The sequence below is a fragment of the Malaclemys terrapin genome, chromosome 2 (genome assembly GCF_027887155.1).
Source record: "Malaclemys terrapin pileata isolate rMalTer1 chromosome 2, rMalTer1.hap1, whole genome shotgun sequence".
In the NCBI taxonomy this organism is placed as follows: Eukaryota; Metazoa; Chordata; order Testudines; family Emydidae; genus Malaclemys; species Malaclemys terrapin.
The window spans coordinates 95,218,255-95,241,642 of record NC_071506.1 but is presented as its reverse complement, the minus strand read 5'-3'; the positions used below and the strand labels follow the sequence as shown (position 1 = coordinate 95,241,642).

The 23,388-nt window shown below is 38.8% G+C and overlaps 1 protein-coding gene across 1 annotated transcript in view; it reads right to left on the bottom strand.

Moving 5' to 3' along the window:
• Positions 1–23,388, bottom strand: part of CCDC102B (coiled-coil domain containing 102B) — a 374,548-nt gene that overhangs the window by 76,839 nt on the left and 274,321 nt on the right. The window contains exon 8 of the mRNA XM_054017032.1: positions 11,553–11,656. Within this exon, the coding sequence (XP_053873007.1) occupies positions 11,553–11,656 (104 nt within the window). The remainder of the gene's footprint in view (positions 1–11,552; positions 11,657–23,388) is intronic.

Below are 23,388 nucleotides of genomic sequence, written 5' to 3'. Positions count from 1 at the left end.
CCTATATGGGGGAAAAACACCTATTTGTCACTCATACTGAGTGGTGTAGAAAAAGTTGTAGAGACATACAGGTGTTTATTTTTACCTAGTTTGAAAATGAAGTGCACAATAGAGCTGGTTAGGAATTCCACTCCCATCCCCAGAAAATTTCAACAAGGTGTGTGTCAGGTTGGCAGGGGGTAAACCAGAATTGTCATCACTGTTTTCAGGTTTTTGTAGAAAAACTAAATATTTTTGGGTTTTCAATAACCAAAACCCATCTTTGTTGTTTTTTCTGGCAGAAATGAACTGCATTTTTCCAGTTTTAAAATGAAAATATATGCTTTAAAAAAAACTTTTGACATTTCAACAAAAAACTGAATATTTTCAATGAAATTGCAAATATTTTCATGAAAATTTCAGTTTTGTCACAAAACTATTTCTGCCAAAACAACTGTTGATGGAACATTTTTGACCACCTATGTTGAATATGTCTTGTTTTATTATATATAAAAGTAGCTTAGAAGACTTGGACCTTACAATCTCAAATGCCACTTTCTTTGATGTTCAAAGATGCTCTATGAAGACAGAGCTAGTTATAGTCATAAAGATAGCTCAGTTTTGCATGGGCTCTGAATGTGGCCTCTAAATTAAGGTTCCCCAAATCTCTGATTTCAGTATGCAAACCCAATTTCTTGACCATGAAAAAAACTTAAAGGCTACTTTTGAAATATAACCCAAGTCATAACAATAATCATACTTTACCTACATGTGTGTTTGGATTGGGAAACAAGAATCTGATCATTAATTAAGAGGGTTAGCATTAAGAAGGTGTACAGTTCTAAACTTATCCATTAAAATGGCTAAAACATGGGCATTTTAATACTGTTCATATTAAAAGTTTATAAATTTCATATGGTGTTTTTTTCCATTTTTGCAGTTCTGTATTTAAAAACAACAGTTTGTAAGAATATAGGTATGGCAATATATCAATAGTGTAAACAGACCAAATGCTATCAGTAAGTGATCTTAATCTTCAGAGATATCCCACTGATTAATCATAATTCAAAGGGTTCTCACAGGTGCATTTCATGGGCTGTGACCCTGAAGTAAAAGGAATAATAATACTCTCTCTCTCTCTCTTGCAACCCCTCTCTCCCCCCTTGGACACACAATTGGTTATTATAAAATTGTCAAGCCTGCTCGCAGAATGGAGACCTAATGAGAAATTGGGAATGAAGGGGTTTCTGGATGATTTATCATCGGTGTCCTTTCTAAAGTGAGATAAAATGCCTGCAGAGATATGCAGCCCACTGGCTGACCTTGCTGAGATATGTTATAAGAGCAACAGGACCATGAAGCAAACTCTCAAAAGAGTACAAGTCATGTATTTATGATGTGCTTGACCTTACTGAATAGAAAAATGGTTAGCTACAATTGTTGTTGTTCCCTGTGAATAAGAGTAAATTGGAGATAGTAAAGGACTATAAAGTATTCAAAACTGTTGATATATGTAACCCATGAGCTAGTTTCTATTACAGAGAAAACTTCCGCAATGGGTGGTGAAGAGTAAATCTAATCTTAGCAGGTTTATTTCTTTATTGCTTAAATCAAGTTAACACAGAAAAAATATAGAAAAGACTTAATGCAGGAACACTGAGTCTGTGGGCTACTGAGGCTTATCCATTCTTACTGGAGTCCCTGGAAGCTTGGCACCCCAATAGAATTAGGCCCTGATGTATTGATCAGTCAATGTATTAGGTTCGTGATCTGGTAACAGACATAATTCCCATTTGGTATGACATTCGATTTACAACTATAAACTCAGGCTATAATGATTGCATTATAACAATTATCTTCTTACTTCTTAGTAGGGAATATGTTTATTTAGCTATATTGTATTTAGCTATCTATATCACAATTTGGAAGTAAAAATGCAGACTTAAGTTTATTTAAGTAAAGCAGATGCCACATTTCAATAGCGTGTTGCTGGTAAATGATGTTTTACAAATATCTTTTGGGTTTGCTAACAAAATGGTATTTTATGTCAAATTAAAAACACTGAATAAAATCATAATGCAGTATTGCATGACATATTGCATTTTCAAACTGCTTGTTATAGGAGACATAGGGAACCACTTTTCACTATAAACTTCAAAATAAATCAGGCAAACATAACAGTTCAAAATTGAATCCATACTGCAGTTTATGTTCAAATCTAACACTTTAAGTGAACACAAAAAGGAAATCTCTCTTTACAGAATACACCATTAGTGCATATTGTCACTGGAAGCAGCACTGTCAATGCTGAACTCAGTATGACACTACAGGCAGATTGGCTTTTGGAGAGTCCAGTTTTCAAAGAGTCTAAAGATAGGATAGACATATACTATCTGGATTCTAGAAAATGCATTTTGGTGCTCAAGTGTCCAATCCAAAACTTAAAGGAAACAATGACAGTCTTTCCACTGATTTCAAAAGGCTTTGGATCAGGCTCTGATCTGAATATCTATATTTAGGTAACTGTTTGAGTGACCCATGTTTGAAAACTGGGCTCCGGGTGTAATTTTCCTTTTAATTTGTGCGACGTTTAAAGAAACATAAGTTTCATGAAACAGGTCCACTATGCCAGAAAACGACTAATTGTTTTAAGAAAAAGACAGTTTCAATGGCAAAGACTATTTCAATTGCACAAAGTCATTAGAGAGGAGATGAACCAGCTGTCTCCCATCTGAAACAGGAATAGGCAGCAGTGATCCTACCAGCATTGAGGCCCTATACTATAAGAGAGGGCATCAACTTTTTTGCCCCCTGAGGAGGCAAATTTTCATTTGAGAGAGGTACGTTTATCAGGCTGTAGTCTCCCCTTCCAAGATGTACCACATGTTAACTAATGGGGGAGGGGATAGGAGGGTGAGGATAACATTCTGAAGGGATCCCACAGTTGAACATTTCAAAAACTAAAAGTGGTTGGAGTTTTGGGCAATGATTTAGAAGAGTACTTATTTTATCTGAAGCGCTTCACCTAGCCATGATTATAATTATAACTGCAATGATTTTTTAAAAAATCCTTCAGGAATATGTTTACAATACCACCACAGATATTAATACTGTTACATTCAAATCTTATACAAATTCATTCATAAATCCTTTTATTATATATTGATCGAGAATGTGCAACTTTTCAATACCTATATTATAGATTGTACATGAAAAACAGCTCTGTACAGTTGGTAGCCTTGATTAGGCAAAATATTTTCCCAAGACAGCATATTTCCATAATGCATTCTTATGCTTCTCATTTCTCCATCAGTACTATGCAGTGAATTATTAGAAGTATTTGTAGCAAGCAAACCCCAAGTAAGGCCACATTTCCTTGCAAATCAATTTTTAAAAGTACTTCATCACAATAACTCCCCATACCCCTTTTTCCTCTGATAACTAGCTTGTGGAAACAGATATAGTTCATAATGTAAACATACATATTCACAGTTAATATTTTATATAAGTATTCTGACATTTAAATTCACATTAAATTCAAGGGTTATTAGCAACAACAACTATCAGCATGTATATATTCTGCAATTATCCAGAGCATTCATTGCTTTTCCTTTTCAAACTCTCAAAGTTAACAAGCAATACCGTTTATACATTATTAATGAAACAGCCACAACAACACTGACAAATTGAGTAAAACAGATTAGCTACTGTATCATCACATTAAAAATATAATATATAAATTGAAAAATGGGCTATCCTCCATTGGCATAAGCAGATACAACTCCACTGAAGTCAAAAGTATTGCACTAGCTTTTACCAGGCCCTATATTTTCAAAGCAATTCTCAAATGCAAGACACTATGTTATATTAGAGAGACAAAGATAATTTAGTACATTAGAGCCTGTTTATTGGAAGGTTTTGGAGGACTTCTAAAGTCTCAGATAACAAAATGCAGTACAACATGGGAGTTAAGCAGTCAACTACATCAAGTTCCAGTTCATCCTCCTCCCCCCGGGATAGGATGAAAATACCAGGGTTATCTGCACTCAGTGCAATTCCATGCACATAACTAAATCTCCCAGCTAACCAAAGCTCAGCTAACTTGGGGTGTGGGGGGGCAGGCATTAAGTAAGGTTTTAACGTAAAGTTAAGGGATAATTAGAAAGAGTACAATGGGAAGGCAGCAAAACTCGAGGGAAACAACAATGAAGCAGAGGAGAAGGGTATGTTTCTACTAAGTGAAAGTGAATGAATGTGTAAACTTCAAGTTATACATATTTACCTTTTTTCTATTTAATTTCATTTAGTTTCTTATACACTCATCACTGAAGTATCTGAATAAAACTCATATGAATATTGAATTATTTTCAAACTCAAGCTGTGATTTCAGACTTGGTGTAGGGCTGATTAACTCTAGAATTTATCTTGCAGCAGTCCTCTCACACTGCCGGGGGTTGTGGGGTGGGGTGGTTTTTTTTTTTTTGGGGGGGGGGGTTGTTTTTGTTTAATTCCTTGAATCAATCATATTTGATATTAATTATTGTTATTTTTACCATGGAAGTAACCCGAGGCCACAACTGAAATTAGGGTCCCATTGCTCTAAGTGCTGTAAAAATGCATAGACAGTTCTTGCCCTGAAGAGTTTAGAATCTAAATAAGAGACAACAGATAGAAGCTGGAAGGGGGACAAAAATGAGAAATAGAAGTGAAGTGACTCATCCAAGGTCAATGGCAGAGCCAAGAACAGAATCAAGGCCTCCTGAATCTTAGTTCAGTGTCCTATCAAGTGGACCATGAAGAAATATACCAACTATGATGCTGAGCTTATATCTTATTCTCCAGAATCTCAGTAGATTTTCAGTAGAAGTTTATGGTAAAAATGTATGGTGCAGAGTCAGAAGCCAAAGGGTTAGCACAAATCATTTAAAAACATTTGAAGCTCCTTTGACAGGCGTAGCATCACAAAGCATGTCAATCTTAGAACACTTACATTTGCCAGAATGTCAGATGAAGCTGTCCACAAAACCTATTGTGTAAGGGCCACGTTTTGAACCCCTTACATTAAGGAGTAGTTACTCAAAGGGCTACCATACTGAATTCAATGGAACGTACTGAATGGTGAGGACATATTCATTTTGGCTATAGAAAGTCCACCCTTTTTTCAGTCTATGTTGCAAGAGCCAAGCAGAAATATGCTAACCAAGTGTATGCTGCACAGACAGGATTCTCAAAAAACAAGAAAATATTTTGTGGCACAGAGTCAATCTAATAGATTGACAGTTGTCACTTACGTGTTCATAAAATAAAATAGAACTATTCTAAAAAATAAATCCCAACAGAAATTAAAAGACCTAACCAAAACAACAACAAAAAATGCCTAGAGACAAAAGATGGAATGGAGATAATATCTTTCATTGGACCAACTTTTATTGGTGAAAGAAACAAGCTTTCGGGCTACCCAGAGCTCTTCTTCAGGTCTGGAAAAGCTACTCAGAGGGTATGTCTATGCTGCCATTGAACACCCGCAGCTGGCCCATACCAGCTGAGTCAGGCTTGTGGGGCTCGGGCTACGGGGATGTTTAATTGTGGGTTAGATGTTTGGGTGCAGGCTGGAGCCTGGGCTCTGGGATCCCATGAAGGGAGACCAACATGGCTATAAACAAAAATGTCTAAATCATGCTTTCCTCATTCAACCATTACTAACTGTGGCAAGAATGAATAATTCCTAGCACTCCAAGTCTATGCCTGGATATGGGTCTCCCAAAATATTAGTTGCATTGTCAATGTCACAGGAAACAATTAAATAGAGAAAACAAGTGATAGGTTGCCTCAACATGCTCTTGGGTGTGCTTTAATATTCCCCTTTTCTAACATATAACAGTAGGTCAATTGGCTTCCCTTGAGGAAAAAAGAAAAAGCCATAGATTCAATATGGTATTCTGTTCAGTGAAGGATAACATTGTTTCAGATTTATTTTAAACAGGTTGTTTCTTTGTTGTAATATTATTTCCTCAGTGCTGTCAGCTGAGTGTTAAAGGACTAGTAATATTTAATTGACCTACTGTATGGCAACAACAGCACACTTTCAGCTGAAAGACCATGGGGAAAATTACAGGCTGGTTGACAGTAAGGGAATAAAATTTCAATTAAAAAAAATGGTTATATTTACAGATGGCTGCACCTGAAGTACTCTTACATAATACCTGAACTGTAAGCACATGGCAATTCATGCAAAAACTCTCATAGTTCATGAGCATGATACTGGTCAACTAATATCTTGAAAGCTTTATTAATAATAGTGCTGTATAAAAAGGTTTTCCACTGGGATAAATATTAACAAGAAAACTGTGTTTTATTTAAAGTTATGGAATTTAAGAGTATAAGGGTACATCTTCACTACCCGCCGTATTGGCGGGTAGCAATTGATTTATCCAGGATCGATATATCGCGTCTTATTAAGACGTGATATATCGATCCCCGAACGCGCTCACCGTCGACTCCGGAACTGCACCAGAATGAGCGGTGGTAGCACAGTCAACAGGGGAGCTGCGGCCTTCGACCCCGTGCTGTGTGGACCCCAGGTAATTCGATCCAAGATACTTTGACTTCAGCTACGCTATTCGCGTAGCTGAAGTTGCGTATCTTGGATCAATCCCCCCCCCCAGTGTAGACCAGCCCTGAATGAAGAGAGATAGGAAATTGTCAATTAAGTAATTTAGTGTGCTGTGAAAGTTAGATATATTACCTGAGATTTCTAGATACACAGTATGTCAGGACATATATGAACTTATTCATGTAAGTCGGCATAGTCTGCAGAGCATGTTTCTGTACTCCATATTGTTCTGTACATCTGCTGCCAGAAATGGCCATCACATTAAGAATTCATCTCTTGGTGCAAAATAAAGCATTAACTTGCTCTTAAGAGCAGAAGGGGTACCATGGGAAACTTTAAAAAACATTTTAAGTAGACATTATGTCTGACATTTAAAATGCTCATCATTTTCTGTTATTTCCCTTCCTGAAGTTCTAAACTCCTCGTGACATCACCTCAATCTCCACAGTAGTTCAGTAGGGTTATCACAACATAGAATAGGTTACTTCTTTATGTCTTTATACAAGAAATAAGAAACAGCACCAGAAAAGTATTTATGAAACAAAGATTGTTTTTTCATACAAATATTTAATAAGAAAAAAAGGGAAAAGCTGTACCTAAAATATTTCACACAATTGCTTTGAAAAAAGAAGCTGTTTAAGAATGATTCCTTTTCCGTTGTCCTTTATTATTCACTCTTATTAAGTGAATATTGCTCGACAGATAATCTGCCTCAAAGATTAAAAGATGTAAAGTCTTGTTGGTTCACAGTTGGTCATTTGGGGCTGGTGGGATTAAGCCACCACAACAATGACCCAGATTTCAAACCCACTATAGAAACTGCAATATCAATAGTGTAGCTGTTTCACAGAACCATCCTAGTTGGGGTAGAGCTTCTTCAACATCTGCAGTTCTTCATTGGCTGAAATCCACCAGGCCACCACCAAAGAACTTATTTCTGTTTAAAAGTATCTATGTTCCAATATCTTCTTATTAAATCCTTTTAGTCTCAGATGCTCCTAAAAGCACCAACTCAAACAGGGGAACCCTGGTGGCAGCAGGTGTAGTAGTATAGCCAATTTACTAATACTACCTAGTTTCTAGAGTGTAGCTGACATGAAGGACATTCCTATAAGCAACTAATGGCCAGCTGACTCTGCTAGTCAGTATTGTATGGCCAAATTCCTGCAGCAGTATTTAGAAATGGAATTCTTTAAAGGACTTTGAACCTTGAGAAGGGTTTTCTCATGATTTTGTGCATTACTAATTGTCTCGTTAACAAAAACAGGGAACATTAATAAGGCTTAAAGCTTGGAAGAGCTGTAATATTTGGATTTCCATGGTAAAGCTATAAAATACAGACATAGTGTTAAAAAGAAAAGAGTAGCTGTTGATTTTATTGTGTAATAAAATACGTTTATATTACCATGACACAATGCTGTTTCCTTGACCTTTCACAGTCTAGTGTGCTGTACATTGATCTCTGTCAAGAACATACTATCATGTTTATTGGGATGACCTGGCATTTTAAGGCAATCACTCAGGTTTTTATGGAGATGATCCATAAAAGCCCCATAAAAAATTGCCACTGTAGAATAAGGCAGCCTAGTGGAACCACATTTTGAAGTGCTTTGGAAATATTACAAAATGTTTTTCAACATGGTCAAACAATTTTCATGGAATTAAGGCATGATGCAATAAACCTATAACATTGACCTCTCTGACAATGCAAGATGATTTCCTACATCACATTGCTCCCTATAGATATGATGAACTGGTTAGTCCATTCCAACTCTTGTTCTCAAGTGATGGGATGTGCACCACTTCCCAAGGAATAACATTCTGCAGCCTGATAGATCTCCTTGTCAGGATATGAATACAGAACACTTTCATTCTTACTAATTGATTATGAGTTAACAATAATCTTCTATCTATATAGAGGGGTAGTCATCTTGGTATTCTTTACAACCACAATATATGAAGTCATTTCAGACTCACTAGTCTCTGGATACGGATGTAAAGTTAGATTGGATTCCTTTCTGTGCCCCACTGTAAGCTGCTAAATCATTATTCTTTGGGTTGTTATGTCTGGGTCATCTTGCAATGTCATCAGAGGGTCTTCTAGTCTCTTTTTTCAGGCCATCTCCTTCTTAATACTCTTTTTAATCTCATCAATTTCTGTCTGATTGCAGGTCTGTATCCTATATGCTACGTAGCTTTTTCTCACTACTTCACAGTGTTCAGGGCCCCATTACCTATATACTTAAGCCCAATTATCTGCTCAAGGTCACTCTGACCCATGATAACCACTTTCCTTTACCTGGGTCCAGGTGGGAGACCCCAGGTCCAGTCCTTCTGCTCCAATCACTAGTATTTAACCCACAGTAAAACAGCTTCAATAGGAAAGATTGAGGGACCTCCCCCCATCAGAATATCCCATAGCTCAGTGATTAAAGCAATCTCCTCAAGGGTGGGAGAGACCCTGTTCAAATTGTCTCCCTGCCAGGGGAGGGCAACTGAACTTGGGTCTCCCACATCCCAGGCAAGTGAGCTAACCACTGGGCTAAGAATTATAAAATGGGCTCCTCCTCCTCCTGCCCCCACAGTTTGTGTGAAGTGAGGTAGGCACTTAACTCATTCCCTCAAGAAGTGGTTTAAGCACCTAATCTACTTGGTGTTCCCATTCATGGATCGCTAGCAGAGAGAGGTACCTCCCTGCAGTCTGGACTTAGTCATCTATCTCCATGAGGGAGTAGGGCTTAGGATTCCCCCCCAGTCATTACATCGGTCTTTGGCTAGCTTAGGCAGCTCCCTGTCTAGCTTGCTGGCTTTTGTGGATTTCATTCTTAGGTATTTATCTCCTCCCCATTCACTGTATAGGGAGCCTATATCTAATTCAGACTTTGTTGATTTCTGTGTTGTTTCTAGGCACTTAGAAGTTAGGTGGTCAGCACTGCAACACTTAAGTCTCTTTGTGATTTTACCCTATATCCCCGGTCACAGGGAAGAAACCCAATTGTACAGTTGGGCGGGCATGTTGATAAGCAGTTGGCACAGATAAGCTTGGATCTGGGTAGGACATCCCAAGAGTGTGAAAATTCTGAAATTCTACCCCAGGAGAGTAAAGGCACAAAGACTGCCATGTATGGAGGTGCACTCAGATACCAGAAAGGGGACAAAGTGCAGCTAGCCACGTAACTGTGACATATACCATTAGTACTCTCCTATGTTACCTTTAGAACTCAAAAGCCCCTCAGCCTCTTTATCCACAGTTTACCCTCAGTGTAACTTTAAGTGGTACAATCTGATCAGACACTTAGAGGTTGTTTTTATCCAAAGGTAGGATAGGAAGGAAAAAGATTAAAAATGTTGTGGTTTCTAACTCACTTCAGCAAGGAGTAAACTCTCAATGGAAGACTGACCTGAAGCAGCATGGTTCTGTGGGGAAAGCTTGAACCCATGACATACGAGTGGGTTCAAAATATATCCAACTTTGCATATTTTAAAATATATCATGAGAAAATATGACTGAATACTATCTTTACCAAAGTACACTAGCGTCCTAAAATCCCTGATTGATCACTTGTAAGCCTAATTCTCCAGTACTTTGCATCTTGGGATGCCATTTATCTGAGTGTAGAATGAGTACACATTTAGTGTTTTGCACTCATTTTGTACAGGTGTAAGTGACGGCATAAGGTAGGCTCAGAGTTAGTTTAGGGTGAGCAAGCAAATAGCCATAATCTGTCTTTCATCTGTAATGCTTAAACCCCAACATGCTAACCAGCAGCATCAAAAAAGGGAAAATCTTAATATATTCAAAAAGTACTACTTTCTGAAATGTAAGTTGGCTTCTCAGCTCTTGCATAATATGGAACAAATGTTCACTGCCAACCAAGAAAAGCATTCAAGTTCACGTGAGATGCTTTATAAATATAAATGCATTATATAGGTGGGTTAGATGTGTTTTCACAATATGTATATTTTGCAGTCTTGGGAGGAAACAAAGGTGGTGCAATATATACATATTTGAATGTTCCAGCTTCAGTTTGACACCATATTTATACCAACCTTTGTGTTTCTAGAAAAAGCTAAACTTTAAAGTAGCCTCTTTAGAATGGACAATTAATGGAGCATCATATATTTCCCCAGAAAAAAAGCGGGTCAGTTGTACATTTTCTTTGGATATCATCTATGCTGTGGGATAATGAAATAAACAATGAAAATATTGAGTATGCTCCTGTAATCTTTGCAAGAATGGCAGGTTCCATTCTAGACTGTTGGGGTCACAGTCTACTAGAAACAGTTTTGATTGATTTTTTTCTTACTATTCACTATTTCCAGTCCTACACGAATGCTCACCACTTACATAAATGCACACAGACTCACACGTGGGTGCACAAGGGTATAGGAGAGGTACAGGGAGACTTTCCCCTACCACGCAATGCACCCTCATGCAGGGATCAGTCACGCTTGCAGTCCCTTCATATCCTGAGTGGAGTAACTTATCCCTGGCAATGAGAGCTAGAACCCTACTCACTGTAATGGGAGGGAAGAGCTGTGGGAAGAAGGGAAGGCCAGAGTGAAGCATGTTTTTTACCCTACTTAGGAGGAGCGCAGGAGGCACTACCACTCTGCATGTCAAAAACTCCACTGTGGAGCCTGTCAGACACTAAGCACTCCCACTGGGTGGTGCATACTGCCCCCCAGCATGGGGCCCAGAGTATCCTGTTGTTTTCCTGATTCACGGCACCTATTTGTGTGTTTATCCATTCTCACCCAGACTGATTAAAAACCAAATTACAGTAGGAGTTTGAATGTATTCAGATGAACCAGAAATGTAGGGGGAACCAAACAATTGCAACAGTTACTAGGCAGATGCAAAATGTGACAGATCATCAATGAAAGTGCATCTTCACTTAATCTTCCTCTATTAATATTCCAGCCCAGATTCAAAGTATTAAAAGGGTAAAGCACTGACCTGCTTTTCAAATGATTAAGCTGAATCTGTAAATTGTCATTTGCCTCTGTCTGCTCATCCAGAGATCGCTGTAGCTTTCGAATCTGGTTTAGTGAGTCATCGAGCTGAAAGCAAACAGACCAGATTGGTTTTGAAATATACCACGCACATTTTTACCATGAGTATTATTATAATAGACACAAATAACACCCACTGATATTTGAGGCTATTTTTTTTTTAAAGTTACATTTGTGTTTAAGATTTTAATCACATATGTGTTTTATTCTCTCTCTTACACACACACACACACACACACACGATCAGGATCCTTTTTCTTAGTAAGGACAGATAAAACTTGACAACCTTTAGCAAAAGGCACACTGAGTACAATGTTATTTCCTACACATCATTCACTTTATTTTCTGTGAAATACATGAAATATCCTATTTCCTTACCTTTTTGTTAAAGCATCACAAAGTTTTATGGACAATAAGAAATAACCTAGAACATTTATTCTAATTATGTATGAGGATATTTTATCTATCCTTATACATTTCCCCCAGTTTGTATACTGCTGTCAATAAAGTACCTGCCAAGTCAGTGGAAAAGCAATAAAATGCAGTCATGATTTAAAAATAAGGTCACAAGCAGCTTTCTCTGTAGAATTCTAATTTGACTTCTATGAAACTTGTAGAATGAAACCTGATAACAGGTGAAAGTCAACCAACTTCTGGGTGTTGTTACAAACCCACTGAGTCCCAGACAGCATTTCAGTAAGGGGCTGCCATATGTGTTCTCCCCGAGCCTGTGATAAATCTCCGTGTCCCAAGGCTTTGTGTGCTTGTAGGAAGGAGTCTTGAGGGACTGGAGAATCTATTCATTTTCTCAATTAAACCAAAGAAAAATTAATTGTCTCCCAAGACAACAAAACTTGGCAATCAAGTTTATCTAAAGCGGCACACTGTGGGAGGAAAAAAGCTTACATTTTTGTTCCTTAAAAATGTGTTCAACTGGGGAAATTTAAAATGGAGGGCACGGGGTGACTAATAAAGGCCTGTTGGTGGGTCTATGGATATATAGGTAGCTCTGACACAAATTGCCTTGCACCAAATGGCAGATGCTTGCAGAATAACCTGGTCCAGTTGTAACAAAAATAAATAGGTTACTGTCAAAGTATTTTTATAAGCCCCAAGGATAAATCATCTTTTTCAAGGATACTTTAGCAGTATCCCAATGGAGTTCATCCTCTCAGCCACTCCCCTGAACCCAGTATTCCCTTAAATCTTCTAGGAACATATTAAATGGGAGGCTTGCAGGCACTCCCAAAGATACCTCCAGATCACAGGCTTGGAAACACAGGCTCCTCCCAGGCTTGCTTGTTTATTTCAGTTTGTACAAGATTTACTAAGCAACCATCCAGTGCTGCAGGCCCTTATTACACAATTTAATATTAACCATCTGCAAAGAAAATAGCCACCTCTACAGAGCACGTAGAACCTTCCAGCCTTCAACTCACACTTTCACCAAAATCCTGGAAAATAGGTGGGCTTTGCAGCATGCAAGCAAGTTAATAGATCTGGGTTCTGATAGCCCAGTGGTTCTCAAACTGGGGCCACCGCTTGTAAGGGAAAGCCCCTGGTGGGCTGGGCTGGTTTGTTTACCTGCTGGATCCGCAGGTTCGGCCAATCGCGGCTCCCACTGGCTGTGGTTCGCTGCTCCAGGCCAATGGGGGCTGTGGGAAGCAGTGGCCAGCAAATCCCTTGTCCCGCGCCGCTTCCCGCAGCCCCCATTGGCTAGTGAGAACCACTGTGATAGCCCAATGTAGAGATGCAATTCCAAAAGGCAAAGTCCACTCACACCAGCCAGCCAGCAGCCTTTGCCCTTTTAGACAAGGTAGCTCAGATTTGTTCTCAGCAGAGGCAGTACTGAATGGGAAGAAAAGTGGAGTCTCAGAGTTCATCTTTACTAAAACGTGCTGTAGCATGTTATAGGGTGCTACCCACCATGTTCTAAAATGCTAGTGTGGACTTTAGTATACACTGAGCTGGTCAAGTCGAAGCTAGTGCGGGAGCCTAGGCTTCAATATAATTAGATTAGCACATGTTAGAGTTGCCTTTGCCTACACTAGCAGTTTAGAATTAACCTGCTGGCCAACACCATTCTAACACCACACCATTTATCCAAAGCTTCAGATGACCAGAGAGATGGTAAAGCAAACTCTTTCGGGCTTGATAGGTTAAAACAAATTCCTTGAGCTCAAAATTGGCAAACCTAGAAAGAGTTTTCAGCAAACTCTCTCCCACTCAGGATTTACAGTTTTGGAAAAGAGTCACACTGAATTTTAGGGGGTACACACAGTGCAGCAAAATTTAAGGGACTGTAAAACCACACCTTATAACTTTCCCCAAAATAGTTGGCAACACTTGTTTAAGCAATACAATAAGTTTCATTTTAATTCTATTGCTCCACTTATTGTGATCCTCAAAAGTATCTAATCCAGGGGTAGGCAACCTATGGTTGATTTTCAGTGGCACTCACACAGCCCTGGTCCTGGCCACCGGTCTGGGGGGGGAGGGGGGCTCTGCATTTTAATTTAATTTTAAATGAAGCTTCTTAAACATTTTAAAAACCTTATTTACTTTACATACAACTGTAGTTTACTTATATATTATAGACTTATAGAAAAAGAGACCTTCTCAAAACATTAAAATGTATTACTGGCACACGAAACCTTAAATTAGAGTGAATAAATGAAGACTCTTCACACCACTTCTGAAAGGTTGCCGAGCCCTGAAATCTATCTACAAGAATTATGAGTTACATATAATCTTGGTACCTGAACACTTGATCCAGCAAAAAACTAAAGAATGAGCATAGTCCTATTGATTCCATAGGACTACACATATGCTGAAAGTTGAGGTTGTGCTAAAGTGCTTTGCTAGATATGGGTCTAAGTACTAGGATCCAAGTACAACTAGAGAACGATATTTTAGCTATGACTTTGCAGTGCGACTTTGCAGTGTAGTAAGAAGCCCAGTAAATGCTTACCATTACAGATATCCTATTCCTATCAATGGCAGTTACATGCAGATTAGGGGCAGTATATGGTCCACTGTGACTGATATTGCTAATCAATAGTTTTCTATTGTAGTGAAAAGCATTAGGGTGGAGGAGGGAGAGAGAGAAAAAGAAAGAACTCTCTTTCTGAAATGTTAATAGCAATAATCTTAGTTCACAGAATTTCTATGGCAATAATGACTGGCTGTAATTAATGGTACATATCACTTTCAGCTAGCCAACCATTTCATCATCAGGAAATGCCTTGCACTTCTTTCACTATATTGTCCTATTCCTATTGTGATCAGTTTATAAAGGCTGCCATCAAATCATGCTCACAGCTCAGTGTTAGTTACCTGAAACATGAGACAGTAACACAATGATAACTTGTACATGAAAGAGTCCAAAACAGAGATTAATTTTTCTTTTTTAAGTGATAAGTCTTTGGACTTTCTCAACTATCTTTATCATGTTCATTTGCCTTTAATAATTGCTTCAATGTCTCAGTTTTACCTTGTTTTCCAGTGAATTCTTTCTGATCAAGGCAGTGCAGCCAAGTTTGTCACTGAGGGACGGGTTTTAATTTTTCCATCTTTGAAAGGTGAAATATTTATTGCATCTTTCATCATTTTGTTTTCTAACATGTATAACTTGTTTCCAACAAAGCAGGCCAGAATCTTCACTTATTTTTACTTTCTATCTTTGTAGTGACAAGCTACATAATAAAAGGTACTAATGAGATCACTCAGATTAATCATGTTCAAAATTACTTGGTTTAAAGTAGTCCGATTCAACATTCTTACAGCAGAGGAGGTACCTTGTGACTGCTATGGGGTATGGTTTAACCCCATAGACTTTGGACATCTGATTAAGTCATTTGTGGTCTCTTATTTTACTAAAAATTTACAGAAAGCTCAGCAATACAGAAAACTTTAGAACCAAATTATTTTAAATGACCTCTTTCTATTTTCTTAGATGTCATTTTATTTTGATTAGATACTTACATTCTCTCTACCTAAATGCCTCCTCCAGTTTCAACTGGATGCAATGTTTTAACTCTGTTTTCAGTCCTAATTTCTTATGTATTGCTGTGTGAAGCTAAACAGCTGTTATTCCATGCCTCTATATTTCCATTTACCCATCTGTAAAATGGATATACTGTGTTTCATAAGATCTTCAACATTTACTGACATGTATGATTTTGCCACTTTTGCAAGCCTATGGATGTGGCTAAATGGAAATAGAAATAGTGATTTTCTTTTCGGGAAGGGGGCACAGTAAGTCACATTTCTTGCAGATTAGCATAGTTTTACAACATGCTCTGACTAGTATTTTTTTTTCAACTTCAAGGTTTGAATATTAAAAAAAATCCAAAATAAACTATGGCAGTAAAATAAACAAGCATCTTCTACAATCACACATTCTCTAGTCAATAAAATGATTTCTTCTAAACAGTATTGTTTAACTTAAAAGGAACAATATAAACTTTTTTGGTTGTCACTTATTTCCTATTACAGCCAGTGCTGATTTTTCCATTGGAATGTAGGGTTTTGGGCGAGGAGGAGCTGGACAGAAAATGTATCTGCAATATCAAAAGCTTCCACAGGAAATTTTCATTTTTCCAATGGGAAAACTAAAATGAAATATTTTCTTTTGGGTTGATGTAATGTTGTCCAATTAAAATATAATCATGCAAATCATTATTGCTATCACTGTTATATAATTGCAACAAATCTTATACAAAGCGTAACACGTTGACAGAAAGGGTTAAGCCGCTTTCAGGCTGAATGACCCAAAGACATGTTAGAAACTATGTGAATGTTAATTAGGGCCATTCAATACTAGATAGGCTAGAACTTTAAAGCGCAAACCTGTATTGTTAGAGAATTAGAGATTATATTAATTTTGCATATCTTAGATGCTAGCCATGTAAACAGACAGTTCTTGTCTGTCACTATAACTATTAATTTGGAGATCAACAGGGAATATTAACATTTAGATTAATCTTGGGTGAAATAATGTAATTGTCTATATTTCTCTTTGAAGTTTATGATAGACTGCCTAATGGGTAAATTGCCCTATGTTAATTTGTGTAACTAATTACTGGTGGTGTTTAGGACACAGAAGGTTACATCAAAAGCCTATTGTTTACCCAGGACTGTATGGTCAAGTGGATGCTAGAACACTGTATAAAAGACCTTTGGGTCCTGATCCTGTTTATCTCAGTTCTGCTTAAGCTTCATTGGGGGAAGTTTGAGTCACAAGATTGAGATCCCAGTCCTAAACTGAAACACCCTGAATAGGATATTGGACTATAACCTATGGACTAAATTATAAAAGAACTCCTTGCAACTACAAAGCTCACCATTTCTGCTATGAATTTGAATCTCAAGAATTATACTCATGTCTGTATGTATACTGATCTTTTAATCAACACTCCCTCTTTTCTTTTTTTAATAAATTTTAGTTTAGTTAATAAGAATTGGCTGTAAGTGTATTTGGGTAAAATCTGGAATATTCATTAACCTGGGAGGTAATGTGTCCGATCCTTTGGGATTGGTAGAACTTTTTTATATGATGAATAAGATTTTCATTAATCCTCATCATATTTGACATGGGTGTCTAGGTGGAGGCCTGAGACTGGGTTACTTTAAGGGAACTGTGTTGTTGACTTCTAAGTAACCAGTGAGGTATACTAGAAACTGTTTTGTGCTGTCTAGGTAAATCTAAGTATTGGAATATCCACCAGATTTGGGGATTGCCTGCCCCATTCTGTGCAGTTCACCCTAATTCAGTGACCTCAGCTGGATCCCCTGGACCGCCAGTCACAGTTGGTTGGACACAAATAAAAATATTTGTGTTTGTTGAACTGACCAACAGCATTTCATTGTGAGTTTGTTCCACCTTAAAATTGCTGATGATTTGGCACTCACAACTCAGTCCCATAGCTTTAAAGAACTTGAAGTGACTCCTACATCTGACCTTAAGATCACAGGAGAATATTTCCAAAAGTGGCAGATGAGACCAAATGTGAGCAACCGGTAGTCTCTATTGAGTTTTGTGGTGAAACTGTGTTATGACCCAAAGCCAACATATCTCAGTCTCATTCTTGATTGTACACTGATCTTTCATGACAACTTCAAAAAAGTAGTCTTAAAGGTAAGACTCACATAATCATTATTCAAAAGTTAGCAAGAACTAGCTGGGAATCAACTGCTCTGGTGCTATGAACATCAGCCCTGGTGTACTCAGTTGCAGAGTAGTGTGCACCAGTGGGGACAAGAAGCTGTCACACCCAACTTGTGGATAGGCAGATGAATCAAAATCAACACTTCTACTGTTACTTTCTGTACTAGCAAACATTGAACCTCCAAGATATAGCCCTAGCACCAGAACTTAAATGTGCCAAAGACTAGCCAGAACTTCCCATCAGACAGGTTATGGATAGCATACCTCAACAATGCTTGAAATTGCAAAAATCACTATGGACCACATGTGACCACCTCATGGCTCTGGATTTGGCCAGGGAATGGTAGTGTCTGGACCTCATCTACTGTTCCAAAAAAGTACATTATTACTTATTCAACTAACTGTCGTAACAGTTTTGACCTGCCATGTAGACTTTGGACCACATTGAACAGCATCTGAACAAACTATGGAAGATGCAGCTAGTTGATGGGTAAGTAGAAAATCAAAGACTCCCCATTTAGCAACTGTAGTGACAATACCCAAACCATCCAGGGACAGCTAATGGTAGTCAGGCTACATTGCTGCCTGAAGACAGGTCAGAGTGTTGCAGGCAGATCCCTGTTGACCCAGTGGTGGAACACTCCACCACTGCTAGGGCCCTGGGCTGGGAGTCGGTGGAGTTGGGTGGATCTGGATCTCCCTACCCCCTGCCACCCTGGGGTGGCAGCCTCCCCACCTTCAGCCAGGATGCCTGTGTTGTTCTACCATCTGCCCAACTATGATGCTAGACTGTTTGGTGCTCACCCTTGCCTGAGCCATAGACTGTTTGGTGCCTGACCCTGTTTGGGGGCTTGGGATCATAGACTACTGATTGCTCTGCCTGAGGGCAAGAGCCTCAGACTGTTTGGTGCCCCACCTCATCTAGGACCTGGGCTCCTAGAATACTCACTGCTCTGCCCTGTCTGAAGATTTGAGCCCTAGAGACAGCTAACTTCTCCCTTGTCTGGACTGCCATTCCAGATCCACAACAGCAGAGCCATGGCCTCCCTCAGAAGGAGGTCCACACATGCCTTCAAGTTACTAGTCATATTTTACCTGAAATAGTTTACAGTGAAGATCAAAATCAATCAAAGATTCCCTCTGTTTTACAGATCTTGCTACTCTGATTCCTTGACACTAGGGTTGAAATCCTGGGCTCACTGAAGTCAATGAGAATTCAGCTCTCTCTCTCTCACCATACAGGTCTTGTTTTCTATACTCTCTTTGGGCCAAATCCTGATCCCAAAGAATTCACTGGGAAAACTCCATAAGAGGGATTTCTTCCTTTAATGGCTGACTCACTGACTGTTCTCAGTTGCTTTCCCTCAAAACCATTCACTCTGAAGAAGAACAAGCTTCTGTCCATTCACTTAAGGCAGTATTTCCCAAACTTGGGATGCTGCTTGTATAGGGAAAGTCCCAGGTCTGGCCGATCGCGACTCCTACTGGCCACGGTTCGCTGCTCCAGGCCAATGGGAGCTGCTGGAAGAGGCGTCCAGTACGTTCCTCGGCCCACGCTGCTTCCAGCAGCTCCCATTGACCTGGAGCAGCGAACTGTGGCCAGTGGGCGCTGTGATCGGCCGAACCTGCAGATGGGCAGGTAAACAAACCGGGGCTTTCCCTGCACAAGCGGTGGAACAAGTTTGGGAAACACTGACTTAAGGAGTTTGCTTCCTGGGGCCCACAAGACTGTCTAGGAAGAGGAGTTTTCAGAATGGAGCTTCCAAATTCCATGAAAGTCACCATTAGTGGTCTGCATACATCTTTAATAAAGGAAGATAGTGTCCATTTTGCAGAAAGTGTGGTAGTGTTTCTGATCAGGGAACGTTGCCTCAGAGCCAGGAAGCCTATCATCCCAGCACTCTAAAAAGCTGAAAGTGGTACTATGGTGATTAACACAGAGCACCATGATGCCATCCAGGTTATTTTTGAGCAATGCTGTCGGACAGTGGCACAGTAACAGAGACTTATCCTCTGAGATCAGAGAGAGCACTTATCACTTTGCAGGACTAGACAGAGAAAATAACTAAAATACATTTTTGCAAATGGATGGCAAACAAATGCAGACTAAACATGTTTTTTTTAAACCTAAGCTGCATGTAGCCAGTGAAAAGCTTATGGCATCAATGAGAGAACTGTAAAAACAGGCTGGCTGATTATTTCCTTTCTGATCTGGCTTAGAGGGAAAATGAAGGCATCTGTAAAAACAATATATAATGAAAGAAAGGGGAGTAGATAGTAATGAATATAAACCAGAGGCTAGGAACTGTAGAAAATCAATAAAGGAAGCAAAGGGACACAAAGAGAACTCTATGGACAATAAGGAGGAGTATTTTAAGTATATTAAACAAAAATAATCCTAACAGTGGTATTGGTTCATTACTAGATGGTAATGGTAAAATTAATAATGCAGAAAAGGTAGGATTGTTCAGTAAGTATTCTGTTCTGTATTTGGAGAAAAACCAGATGATGTAGTCATATGATAATGACAACATTCTTTCCATTCCAATAGTATCTGAGGAGGATGTTAAATAGCAGCTACTAAAGGCAGACACTTTTAAATCAGCAGGTCTGGATAACTTGCGTTTTAAAAGAGCTGGGTGGTGGGCTCATTGGATCTTTAATGCTGAAGTCATGGAACTCTGGAGAAGTTCCAGAAGACTGGAAGAAAACTAATGCTGTGCCAATATTTAAGATGGATAAATTGGATGACCTTGGTAATTATAGGCCTCTCAGGCTGACATCAATCCCAGGTAAGATAATGCAGCGGTTGATACAGAACTCAATTAATAAAAATTAAAGGAGGGTAATATAACTAATGCCGGTCCACGTGGGTTTATGGAAAGTAGATCCTGTCAAACTAACTTGATTTTTTTGATGAGTTTGCTTGATAAAAGTAATAGAAATGGAGTAATATACTTAGACTTTTGTAAGGCATTTGACTTGGTACTGCATGACATTTTAATTAAAAAAACTGGAATGATATAAAATTAACAAGGCACACACTAAATGGGTTAAAAACTGGCTAACTGATAGGCATCAAAGTCTAATTGTAAAAAGGGAATGATCACTAAGCAGGTGTGTTTCTAGTGGGATCCTGGAGAGATCAGTTCTTGTTCCTATGCTGTTTAACATTTTTATTAATGATCTAGGGAAAAAAAACAAAATTGCTGATAAAATCTGCAGATACATAAAGATTGAAGGCATGATAAATAATGAAGAGGACAGGTCTTTGATACAGGCAGACCTGGATCGCTACACAAGCTGGGCATTAGCAAACAATGTGTGTTTTAGTACAGCTAAATGTAAATATATATGTCTAGGAATAAATAATGCAGGTCATTCTTATAGTATGGGGGACTTTAAGATTTGGGGTATGGTGGATAATGAGTTAAACATGACTGCCCCTCTAGGCCACAGCCTGAGCAATGAGGAAAATGCAATAGTTAGATGCATAAACAAACAGAAGATTCCAGAGGAGATCCTGGCAATTACAGGCTGGTGAGCATAATTTCAGTAAAGGAAACTAAATAGCCATGGGATAAGAGGGACGGTTCTCTCATGGATCAGTAATTGGTTGAAAAATAGGAAACAAAGGGTAGGAATGAGTGGTCAGTTTTCACAATGGAGAGAGGTGAACAGCAAGGTCCCCCCAGGGATGGTACTTGGACCTGTGCTGTTTAGCATATTCATTAATTATCTGTAAAAGGGAAGTGGCAAAATTGGCAGATGATACAAATTTATTCAAGATAGTTAAATCCAAAGCAGATTGCAAGGAATCACAGAGGGATCTTGCAAAACTGCACGACTCAGTGACAAGATGGCAGGTGAAATTCAATGTTGAAAAGCACAACGTAATGCACATTGGAAAAATAATCCCAACTATTCATATTAGCTGTTACCACTCAAGAAAGATCTTGGAATCACCATGGATAGTTCTCTGAAACTTCTACAATGTACTGCATCAGTCAAAAAGCTAACAGTATGTTAGGCACTATTAGGCAAGAGAAAAAACTCTGACAAAGTAATTTAATGCCACTATATAAATATATGATGTACCCACACCTTGAACAATGTACCCATTTCTGGTCACCCCATCCCAAAAAGGATATAGTGGAACTGGAAAAGTTTCAGAGAAGGGCAACAAAGATGATGAAGGGGATGGAATGGCTTCCATATGAGTAGAGACTAAAAAGATTAGGGCTATTCAGCTTGGGGAAAAAACAAGTAATGGGGGATATGATAGAGGTCTATAAAATCATGAATGGTGTGGAAAAAGTGAATAGAGAAGTGTTATTTACCCTTTCCCATAATACATAAACCACCATTCACCTGATGAAGTTAATAAGCAGCAGGTTTAATACAAACAAGAGGAAATACTTTTTCCACACAACTAACAAGTGGAACTGATAACTATGGGATGTTGTGGTGGCCAAATGTATATCTGGGTTAAAAAGTTGTATACATTCATGGAGGACACATTAATCAATGACAACTTGCATTGAGTTCCCATGCTCAGGGAGACCCCAAATCTCTGATTGCTAGAAGCCAGGAGTTGAAGACAGGTGGACCACTCCATAATTGCCTTGCTCTGTCCCCTTCCCCTGAAGCATGGATCATTGTCTGAGACAGGATACTGGACAAGATGGACCATGGTCTGACTCAGCATGGCAGCTCTTGTCTTTGTATGAGTAGAGAGGTTATTTTACCTCCGTATTTGGCACTGGTTGTTGCAGGAATACTGTGTCCAGTTTTGGTGTTCCAATTCAAGAAGGATATTGATAAATTGGAGACGGCTCCTGGAAAAGCCATGAGAATGATTAAAAGATTGGGGAAAATGCCTCATACTGCTAGACTCAAAGAGTTCTATTTAGCTTAACAAAGAGAAGGTTAAGCAATAACTGGATTACAGTCTGTAAGCACTCATATGGGGAACAAGTATATGACAATGGGCTCTTCAATCTAGCAGACAAAGGTACAGTATAACACACTACAGTTTGAAATTAAAGCTAGACAAATTCAGACTGGAAATAAGGTGTAAATTTTTAACACTAAGGGTAATTAACAATTGGAAAAAAAATTATCAAGGGTAGTGGTGGATTCTCCTTTACCAACTATTTTAAAATCAAGATTGGATTTTTTTCCCTAAAAGATATGCTCTAGGAAATACGTTGGCAAAATTCTAAGGTCTGTATTATACCAGAGGTCAGACTAAATGTTCACAATGGTCTCTTCTGCTCTTGGAATCTGTTAATCTATCCCACCAGCCAGAGATATTTGGGCTCTGCCTCTCTTCCTGCAAACACTTGGGAATCCCTAACTACTCGATTAAGCCAAGCATAAGGTTATGTTGTGCTTTTGGAGTGACACAAAGCAGCCAAGTAACCAGTCCTTTATGCATAGGCTGAAAGGATTACTGGACACTTGGGATATTTCTCAAAAATAATATATACTTTACATCTTGGTTAAGACTGGTTGCTCAGCAGCCAAGCTGTCAGGTTCAAACAACCTTGGTTGGGATGTGGAAGTAGGCTGGGAAATGGACGATCCTGTCTGATTGCCAATCCTTCTT